This window comes from Populus nigra, chromosome 2 (assembly GCF_951802175.1).
Source record: "Populus nigra chromosome 2, ddPopNigr1.1, whole genome shotgun sequence".
Taxonomy (NCBI): Eukaryota; Viridiplantae; Streptophyta; class Magnoliopsida; order Malpighiales; family Salicaceae; genus Populus; species Populus nigra.
In genome coordinates, this window is record NC_084853.1 from 38,847,989 (window position 1) to 38,858,752 (window position 10,764).

General features: G+C 32.5%; 1 protein-coding gene across 5 annotated transcripts; it reads left to right on the top strand.

The window, feature by feature from the left end:
• The first annotated feature begins 518 nt into the window (after positions 1 to 518).
• Positions 519 to 6,890, top strand: LOC133681541 (uncharacterized WD repeat-containing protein C2A9.03-like). 5 transcript variants are annotated; one of them, XM_062104608.1, is made up of 10 exons: positions 519 to 746; positions 1,106 to 1,263; positions 1,334 to 1,552; positions 1,636 to 1,722; positions 2,115 to 2,249; positions 2,456 to 2,566; positions 4,774 to 4,865; positions 4,947 to 5,052; positions 5,739 to 5,825; positions 6,270 to 6,890. In XM_062104608.1, exons 2-10 carry the CDS (start codon positions 1,132 to 1,134, stop codon positions 6,681 to 6,683), a joined length of 1,383 nt encoding a protein of 460 aa, XP_061960592.1. In that variant the 5' UTR covers positions 519 to 746; positions 1,106 to 1,131; the 3' UTR covers positions 6,684 to 6,890. The 5 variants fall into 5 exon arrangements, with proteins under 5 accessions (XP_061960592.1, XP_061960591.1, XP_061960590.1 ...); XM_062104607.1 differs by having other exon boundaries at positions 519 to 742; positions 1,103 to 1,263; XM_062104606.1 differs by having other exon boundaries at positions 519 to 742.
• The last annotated feature ends 3,874 nt before the right edge of the window (positions 6,891 to 10,764 follow it).

Genomic DNA, 10,764 nt, shown 5'->3' on the forward strand with positions numbered 1-10,764 from the left:
CGTGACTATTTTTTAGGATGATAGATATTATATTTTAAAATATTTTTTATTTATAAATATATTAAAATAATATTTTAAAAAATAATAGTTGAACGAGAAGGCTCAACACTATCCTTCTTTCTTTCCCTCTTCTGCATGTCAAAATTTAAGCTAAATTTTAAAAATCTTAAAAATACATCTTTCATATTTATTCAAAATATTAACTATCTTGTACGTAATTTAATGGTAAAAACTTAAAATTAAAAAGTTTATTTTCATTGTGATCTCAAGTTTTCAAGTCTTATAATTATTAATATAATAATTATTTGAGATTTATATCGTTATTAATTTTAGAACATGTGAGATTAGTTGAGGTATACACAAGTTAGTCCGAACACCTTTATTAAAAAAAATATTTTTATAAATTAATTTTAAGATCAATAAAATAACACATCACTTTAATTATAAAAATAATAATAAAAAAGAAAACAATTAAAGAGCAGATAAACATGCAAAAGGGGCGGTGCGTGCCCACAAGCAATCGATTATAAGAGAAGATGGTTTTGCCGACAAATAATATAATTAATTTCGATAACCCAATCTTCTTATTTCTCTCAGATCCCATCATTCCATGAACCACCAGCACATTATTAAATTAAAGTAGAGAATGTGCCCCCACCATATATAATAATTTATCAATTTCCCTTGCAGAGAATTTCGTCTCCTCTCGACAATTTGCTCTCTCTGAATTGTTACTTACTGTGTGCGTAAGAGAATCCCTCCTTTTTAATTCTTCTCGTGTAATCTAGCAACAGTTGTTTGCTTCTTTTTTCTTTTCTATGATTTTTTATGGTGGGGTTTTAATCCATATTTCTGAGGCTAATACTCTTCGGCTAATCTATCATGGATGCTAAACAGACCCTTGAAATTGTCTAATTTATTAGTTATTTCTTAATAATTAACTTGGATTGGATGTTCTGTTGCAACCTGCAATTGTTTGTGTGAGTTTGGTCTTCTTCTATCTCAACGTTTCATGAATATGGATAAAATATATCATATTATATAATTACCAGGGCAAATGATTTTTATTGACGTTGGAGTTGATTTTCTTTTTTATTTGTAGCAGACGTTACATATATGCATAAATAGCACATGTCCTACTTCCAGCGGTTGGGAGATATGAATTACATGGCGGAAGAGGCAGAAATGGTCGATTTCGTCGATGAAATGGATGGAGGAGCCGCCGCCGGTGTGGAAGATGTTGAAGCCAATGAATACGACTTGGTATTCTTCTCAACTTATTTTTTGGTAGTTTTGGTATATATTTTTTTTATGAATGAGTATTTTATTTCAGGTAGAATTTACAAAATTAATTAATCTGGAATTCTTGGTAAAAAATGAGCAGCTTACCAAGGCTACGGATACATCTTCTGGGCAGGCCAGGAATGGGCAAGACATACAGGGTATTCCCTGGGAAAGATTGAATATAACCAGGGAAAAGTACAGATTGACCAGGCTTGAGCAGTACAAGAATTATGAGAACATTCCGTTATCCGGCGAAGCTGTCGATAAGGTACTTTAGTACCTAATTGTTTGTTATTAACTTGCTTTCTGGGTTTCATAATTCTTTGTGATTATTGTACTTGGTTGTTATAGGAGTGCAAACAAATGGAGAAGGGAGGCTGCTACTATGAATTCTTCCATAATACTAGATCGGTTAAGCCCACTATACTTCATTTTCAGGTTTGTGGATTTTGCAACTTCTGTATGTGAATAGCAGATTCTTCTATGTACTTGTCTATGTAAAAACCTCGTCGTTTGTGTTTGTGTTTGTGTTTGAGCTGTCTTGACATCCTTCTGAAATAGGGAAGAGAAAAGAAACTTGCTCTGATTAAATGTTGCTAGCTATCTATTTAGTTTAGGACTTCTATCCTTAAATGTTAGTGTGTTATTCTTAGAACAATTTGTTTCTGTATTTATAAGTGGCAACTATGTGTTGTTTTTTCTCTTTGAACTGCACATAGTAGCAAGTTCCCTTTAAAGCCATATTGCATGTTAGCTGACTTCATCTACCTTTGCTAGTTATATTGCCCACTGGACACTTCAGAGCCTTTTGTTGTGCTTTGGTTGTGCAGCTCAGGAACTTGGTTTGGGCCACTTCGAAACATGATGTATATCTGGTGTCGAATTATTCAGTCATGCACTGGTCATCCATATCTGGCAATTTGTCCGAGGTCATCAATTTTGCAGGACATGTAGCACCGTCTGAGGTATTATGATTGTTTCCATGTTGACTTTCACAGTTAATAACAAATCTGTTTGTCAAGTATGATTAATCTCTCTCTCTCTCTCTCTCTCTCTCTCTATCTATCTATCTATCTCTCTCGTGTTTCTCAAGAAAAGATCCTTATCAGCCAAGTTCATATTTACCATTCTGGTCCCCCCCCCCCCCAACTCATAATTGTTTGCAATACAGAAACATGCTGGAAGTTTGTTAGAAGGTTTCACCCAAACTCAAATTAGCACTATAGCAGTCAAAGATAATTTTCTTGTTGCTGGAGGCTTCCAAGGAGAGCTTACTTGCAAAGTGAGTTGATATCTCAGCATCTCTTTCTTCATTTGTTAGCTTATATAAAGTGGTAAGGTTTTTTGTAGTCTTATTTTATTTTGAGCCCTGTTCTTGACCTCATGTGTTGGATTACCATACAAGACACCGTGCTTCAAATAAATAAATTGTACTATCATTTAGAAGATTCTTTGCATGCATTTTGAGGGTGGCTGTGCTCTTACTAGAATTTAACAGTAGGAAATGCCATTATCCTATTTTCAATTCTGCAGTGGAATTTCTAATTTTAACCATTCAGAATGAGCTTGATGATAGGTCTTTTATGCTTTATATATAAAGCATTTTCTTTTTCTTTTTACCTTTTCACTCTGAGTTGAGCTAATGTGCTTATGATATTACCATTTTAATACACTTGAGTGTTTGTGAAGTATTTTGAAATGTTACTTGAGTGAACAAGGTGTTGTTCTGCTCCTTTGCCTGCTATTTAGCAGCATTAAGAAGTTGATGAAATTGATAAATTGCAGTTCTACTTTGTATAAAGACTGTTCTGATGACGTTGTCCTAATGATGATTGCATCATGAGTGACTTTCTGTTGTCCTCCATCTTGTACTGCCGAACGGTTTCCATTTCTAATGCTGCATGACTGAGAACATGCATGTGGTCAGCGTTGATTTTATATGTGGAGGCAGTTATCAGAGGTTATTGTTATCATTGATAAAAGGTTTAGAGCTTCTGAGCTGAATAGGAATTGGAAAGATCAAGTTTAGAGGCTAATAACATAATACGGCATCAAAGTGAAGAATCTGGCTGGTAGAATTTTCAGGGAGCCAGTTAAACAAAGGCTTTTATTTGCATAACCTGTCATACAAGAGTTAATTTGAGGTTGCAAAGGTATTACTGTAGCCTGAGATCAAGTAGTGTAGTGAACAAAGAGGCAATAGAAGGATAAGAATTATTAAGTTGAGAAAGAGAAATATGGAAGGCAATTATTGGAATATGCACATCAATTTGGATGCAATTGGTGGGAAGATCTATATGAGATTTTTTAGTTTTTCCATATGAAGAGAATTAGGCAAAACATCAGTAAGTTAGATCTATATGGTTAAATATTAATTACAGGTTCTGTGTTGTGGCGACTTGACTCAGTTTCTACATTTGCATCTTGCAAAGCTGCAGGATTGAGCTGTGCTGATGTGAAACATGAAGTGAGGATGGATGTGAATTAGAAGATAAGCTATTGGGGAAAAGGAAATAGAAAGCTTGTTGCAAGCATTCTTTTTATTTTTCCTTTGGCGAATGCTGAGTGTTTGGAGGGTTCAATAAATGCTTTTAAACACATTTGCTTTGTGTCAACTTTGTCTTTGCCCTTCATTTCATTTCATACTTCAGAGTTTAGACATAAGAATTAAAAGATCATGTCCTCAATGTTGCCGCGTAGCATTTAGGAGGAACATTTGAAACCTATGTTTCGAATATGAAATTGGACAATGATATTGGATCCTGAAATGGAAATATGCACAGTTTAGGATAAAAAGAAGAAGAAGCATGCTTTGCACTCCTCCACGGGTTTCCGTAGTCCTTGGATTTGGAGCCTCTGATGTTAGCTGCCACAAGCGACCTACATGCTGTATCGGTCAGGATACAAGTCCTGTCAGATGTAATAAGACAAATAAATTCATGGACAAGTTTCATGGTAAATGTTTATTAGTTAATTGAAATTGAGTTTTAACCATTCACCTGGTATGTAAAAAATGTTTTTTTCCTTCTTCAATGAAGTCTTCTTTTTCATGAAAGAAAAGAAAAGAATGAATTGAGACTGATGAAGTTAGATGTCAGTAGTAGGCCAGGGCCATGTTCATGTGGATAATTGTGTACCTCTCTTGTTTATCACATGTTCAATATCTCAAGCAGGGCCTGGTACATGCTGCATGTTTGCAACAGGCATGGATATTTACTTCTTTCTGCCACATATCTTTTAGATTTTCATTTCACAGTTCGTTCATTTGATGAACTGCTGAAATTGTTAACATTGTATTTTATGAGCCAAGGTTTTGGAAAGCTAACGAAATGTGATTTTAGCTCTACTTTTCCTGGGTTTTAAACATCTTCTGCTCCTGCAAATAGGAAAAATAAAATAAGATACAATCAAAATTATGGAAAGACCAATAGGCTGCTCATGCATCTTTTCTGGAAGTCTTTTTCTAACCTGTTAATTTATCTGCTGCAGCGTTTGGATAAGCAAGGAGTTAGCTTTTGTACCCGCACGACATACGATGATAATGCCATCACGAATGCTATTGAGATATATGATGGCATGAGGTAGTAAGATTATTTTATTTTTGCTCAGTATCATAAATTGTTTTTAACTATTACAGATTGTTATGGGAACTGTTCTTGCAGGGGTGGAATCAAATTCATGGCATCCAACAATGATTGTGGTCTTAGAGAATATGACTTGGAGACGTTTCAGCTTTTGAATCACTTCCGTTTCCCTTGGCCGGTGAATGTAAGCCATCCTCATCACTTACAAGAAACACCAATATGCATTTTGTGGTTGATTTTTTTTGTTTCTGTCCCAACTTTCTGTATGACTGCTGCATGAATACTCACTGTTAAAAAGGAACAACACATATAGGGGAACTGCTAACTGGGAATTGAGTTTTCTCCATCAATTTCTTTTCATATGCATAAAATAGATGGAAGATGCCACTACAATAATTGTAGAAGGAAAAAAGAAATTAAACAATCAAAATGTGTTAGAAGTCTATTCGGAGCAGTTTATAAATGAATTGATAGAATTGATTGCAAATGGATTTTCTATTCAAAACTATTTGGAAGAACAAAAGCATAATTGAGTTAAAGCTAGCATGATAAAATAGGAATTGACAAATCTTACCAAAATAAGTCTCGGTCTCGGCTCTACCGATCCATTTGAGTTGTAATTTCAATTCATTTCTCCTACTAATTTTGGTTTCCAACTCATGAATTGGGATCAACAAATCCAAATTCAACTTGTTTTGTCCAATTTGGAGTGTTCCAGACTGGGTGTTAATCACCTGCACAAGGCAGGTTTTTGAAGCGTCTTCAAGGTCCTTGACTCTTCAATCTCTAGTCATCATCTGTTGTGGAAATCTATAGCTGCTATGACTTTCCCAGCTTCCAATTTGATGACTAAACTTGTTTTTATTGCAGCACACATCAATGAGTCCAGACCGTAGGCTAATGACAGTTGTCGGAGATAACTTGGATGGATTGCTGGTGGATTCACAGAGTGGGAAGGTACAACAAGTTTTCCATCTTAAGTTTTTTTTAAGTCAATGAAATTGGTATCTCTATTTTTCCCAGAGAGGAATTATGTTGCTTTCAAGACAGGTAAGTGTATAAAAAACTAACTGGAAAACATTCAATACCCCACCTGCCCCCATCAACTATGCTTTTTCTTCTTCTTCTGTATTAGTCCAGTTGGAAAATTATTTAGTTAAGTGTAACCTTGTTTTCTATTTGTCGTCTTCCATGCTCATAATTTCTGGAATGCCAGAAGTAATCATCCTTGCCTTCTGTCTGATGATGCACTACATTTTTTTGTTATTATTTTTTAAGTGAAGTTCGTGTTCTTAAAGCATGTTTTTTTAAACTCTCTTTTTTTGTAATTCTTGGTTATTCAGTTGAGACACTGAATATTGTTTGCATTCTTAAATCATAATCATGTCAATATTTTGGCAGACTGTATCAACTGTAGAAGGACATTCCGATTATTCTTTTGCATCAGCATGGCACCCAGATGGACGTGTTTTTGCCACAGGGAATCAGGATAAGACTTGCCGGGTGTGGGATATAAGAAAGTTGTCATCGCCTACTGTGATACTCAAGGGAAACTTGGGTGCGGTTCGTTCAATTCGTTTCTCATCAGATGGCCAATTCATGTTCGTAGCTGAACCTGCAGATTTTGTGCATGTTTATAGCACACGAGATGACTACAGAAAGCGGCAAGAGATTGATTTCTTTGGTGAGATTTCAGGAGTAGCTCTCAGCCCAGATGATGAATCTTTGTCTATCGGAATCTGGGACCGGACTTATGCGAGCTTGCTACAGTATAACAAAAGACATAAATATGGGTATCTCGATTCCTACTTGTGAATGTGTGTCAAAGCATCTTCTTCACTAGCTTGCTGCTCAATCTTGTATCCACCATTTTGTGTTGTATTCATTAGGTCTGATTGAAATCAAAGATGAGGATAGAATAAGACACTCCTCGTTAGAACTTTGCTTAGAGAGCATGTACAGTAACATTTTGATCATTACATGAAATGAAAGACGTCTTCGTCAACTCCATTTTTCTTTCAAGTTTTGCACCGTCTCCCCTTGCGCTTGTAACCCCAGCAAGGCCAGCTTCTATTTTGAGTGAGTTTTGTGATTTCGAGACAAACCCGACAGACCTATTTACTGGGTTTTAAGTAGAGATCAAACAGGACACCATGATTTGCAACATCAAGCAATTCGCAATGCGGACCTGACATTCTCTCGGAGGTAAAACCCATCTATCTTTGTTTTTCCTTCCCATTTATTTGACGAGAGTTCAAAATCATTTGAAGCCTCTGTATATCTCAGAGGTCCAGTCCTTTTGCATCGCCGACGAATCTTCCATTTCCTTAACAAAAACTCCATTCCTCTTTTACTAGAAACCATCACCAGCGGATTACTCAACTTGGATTCCACAAAGCTTCTACAAAGCCAACCACCAAAGTTCCGGAGAAAAAGAAACGCTCATTTCTCACCCTCGTAAAATCTGCCACAGACCATCTATTTTATCTTTTATTTTTATTAATATGTACATGTAATTTAATTAATTTCAAGAACTTTAAAATTAATAATTATATAAGTTTTTAGTAATATTAAGAGAATTTAAACTCAAAACCTTTAAAAATTAAATTTAAAATCTAACCAATTAAATGCTCGTAATCTTTCAATATCTATTGATTTTTAATTCTTTCTTAGTCCAAGAAAAAAATCTTTTGAACCCTAGTCCCATTAAAGACTCACCGTTTCTGCTGTTTGTGATTTTTCTTGACCATGGTCTCTAATGTCACGAGAAGTCGAGAACTGTCGGAATGGATTTTTTTTAACCCATCATTTTTTATATATATAAAATTTGTTTGGCCCTCGGCAAACAGCGGCAACATATCTAGTTAAAATATTAATTGAAAGAAGATGAAAATTCACTATGCTGATTCTTTCTCTCACATTTCATTATTTATATAAGCATTGTTTGTTATGTAAAGTTCCTACCTCGTTCCCTCGGTCTTTTTTGCTTCTTTAGTTTGTTCATCAAACTTTTTATCCATTTAGTTTCGTCCTCAACAGTTTTTTTTCCTTTGTCCTAAAGTTTTTTTGTTGTGATTTATTATTGATTTAAATATTAATTTAATTGAGAATTGTATTTAATAATTTTTATTATTTTTTTATAGAGTTATCAGAATCTTATGATCTGGATAGTAGATTTGACACGTTGACACGAGTTAATTCAAGTTGGTGTAAGTGTTTGGTATTATGGTAGCTTTTATGGTTGTAATTTGAAAAAAGTTATTTTATAAAAAGTATTTTTGATTGAGGTTGATTTAATATTTATATATTTAGTATTTTTTTTCCTCATAAACTGTTGATGAAATTGAGGTTGAATAAAAAATAGTTTAATATGTTTGATTAAACATGCTTTTCAAATTGAGGTTATAAAATAACTAAAAAATATATATATTAATATTGATGGTTTTTAATTTAAATATTGTAAATTTAACTACCACTATTACATCATTAAATAGATAATACTTTATATCAAATATTTTTTACTGTTCCATTAATTTATCTATAATTTCATCACGTATGAAATTCATCCGATAAGGACTGTGATTTCCATGATTTTTTGAGCGTGCAACAAAATCAAGTAAAATATCATCAGAAACAAAATTAGAGTTGTGATCAAATTTCGCAAACTATACGTCATCATGCAATCTCCTTCTAATTTATGTAGTGTTATTGAATAATATTAAACACTAGTTTTTCGAGTAAAACACAATTTAAAAAAATAATTTTTTTACCAGGTCAGACTCGGTCCAATGAACAGTGGAGACACTGTTTACATGAATAGTATAGAGTGAATTAATTCACTCTGTACATACGCGGCAGGGAAATAAGCAACTCTCAACTGCTTTCAGCAAACCAGTAGTTTCAGTATAAATTATATGAGTTCCACACAAACAATAAATTGAGTTTTAACATTATCAAACATGTTGCTTGTGCGGTTTGCTTTAAAAGCTAAAGCTACCGCGTAAACAAACACCTTCGTAAATATTTTAAAAAATATATCATTTTATTTTTTATTTTAAGTTAAACTATATTTTTTTTAGTAATCTAAATTGTTTGTAAATTTATTAAATCAACTAAATTATATCATGTTGTTTTAAAAAAAAAACATATTAATAAGACTTGAAAATTTATTTTACATTGCGAGTAATCATCATGTGGTATATGTTTATTTTGCGTTAAGAGTAAACTTGGGAAAGAAAGGGCGACCCCGCAATCAGAAGGGGACAATGAAAGGAAGAAATGGGAAGTCTTAATTTGAATGACAGGATGGGAGTGTGGGCCCATCTTGACAAAGAAATAGCCTGTGGAGCTGGAAAAAATAGCTATGGAATCCCGTGAACATTGTTTGGATCTTGTGAATCTCCTTCCCCATCTTGTTTTGTTTTGGAAGGGACCAGTGGGGCACTCAATTTTCAACTAACTAATTTTATCATATTTATTTTTAAAAAGTTAATTCTTGAAATATCAAAATAATCTAAAAATATATAATTACAATAAAAAAGGAGAGAGAGAAGATGAACTTTAAGGTATTTTTTTTATTAACATGGATGTCCAGATCAGTTTACTCTTATCTCGATTAATTCCAAATTTCAGGGTTTTTATATTTTTTTTTATGCTTTTCTTTCTACTTACATCTACTCTCAAACTGATATATTAGTGAGATAACATGATGAGATTTATTAGAGATAAGGCAGAATATTCCTTGCTATATTTTGGTCTCATTATACCTATCTTTAGGAGTTAAAAAAAAATGTATTTTAAAAATATTTTTATTTATTTTGTTTGAAATTAATATTTTTAATAATTTTATATTAATTTTTTTTAAATAAAAAAACATTACTTTAATATATTTCTAAAAAACTCACTTTGAAAATTAACTACTGTTATTTTACAAAATCCCCAACACACATGTAAGATTGTGCGGCGCAAAAGGAGCATGCTGCCTAACTACTTGTGGATGGAGAGATCTGCAAGTATCCACAGGCAACTTGGCCAGCCTTTAAAGGACTAAAAAAAAAATACAAAAAAAAAGTTGTTGTATCTCACTAATATATCATTAGTCAATAGGAATATCTTATTATGAAATGGAATTTATAAGGAATAATTGAGGAGGGATAATTATTATTTATAATTTATTTTGATTTATTTTATTTAATATTAGATTTATTGGAGATTGAACTTCATAATTTATTTTCTCTTATTTTCTATGAGATTATCTAATCTCATGATCTTGATCATAAGTTTTACAGATTAACTCGAGTGACTCAGGTTTTTCTGGGTTTCTTTTTGTAATTGAGTTTTTTTTTTAATTTCATCTTTCATCATTTAATTTATTGAGAATTAAACTTCATAATTTATTTCGGTTTGCTTTATATATATAAGGTTATCACAGTCTCATGACTTAAGTTAAGAGTTTGATGATTAAACTGAGCTGACTCGAGATTTATATATATATATATATATATATATATATATATAATTTCATCATTCAATGTTGGATTGATTGAGAATTAAGTTTCATAATTTATTTTAATTTACTTTCTATTGAATTATCCCGATCTTATAATTAATGTCAGACATGTTAACCAAGATTAACTCAAGTTTATTCTTGTCTTTGTTTTAATTGGTTTTTTTTAATTTCATTATTTAATATTGGATTGATTGAGAATTGAACTTCAATATGTTTTTTGATATGCTGTCTATGAGGTAATCACAATCTCATGATCTTGATGGAGAATTTTACATGTTAATATAGATTGATCTTAATATGTTGTTATCTCAATATTTTTTTTAAATATCATCTTAATTTTTTTTTTAATCAAATTATTTTTTTAGTTGTTTTTAAACTTACCAAGTT

Excerpts from the sequence above, each read along its gene's own strand:
- LOC133681541 (XM_062104608.1), top strand. The coding sequence starts at position 1,132 with ATGTCCTACTTCCAGCGGTTGGGAGATATGAATTACATGGCGGAAGAG. Across the intron at positions 1,553-1,635 it reads CCGGCGAAGCTGTCGATAAG|GAGTGCAAACAAATGGAGAA; the intron begins GTACTTTAGTAC and ends TGGTTGTTATAG. Across the intron at positions 2,567-4,773 it reads AAGGAGAGCTTACTTGCAAA|CGTTTGGATAAGCAAGGAGT; the intron begins GTGAGTTGATAT and ends TATCTGCTGCAG.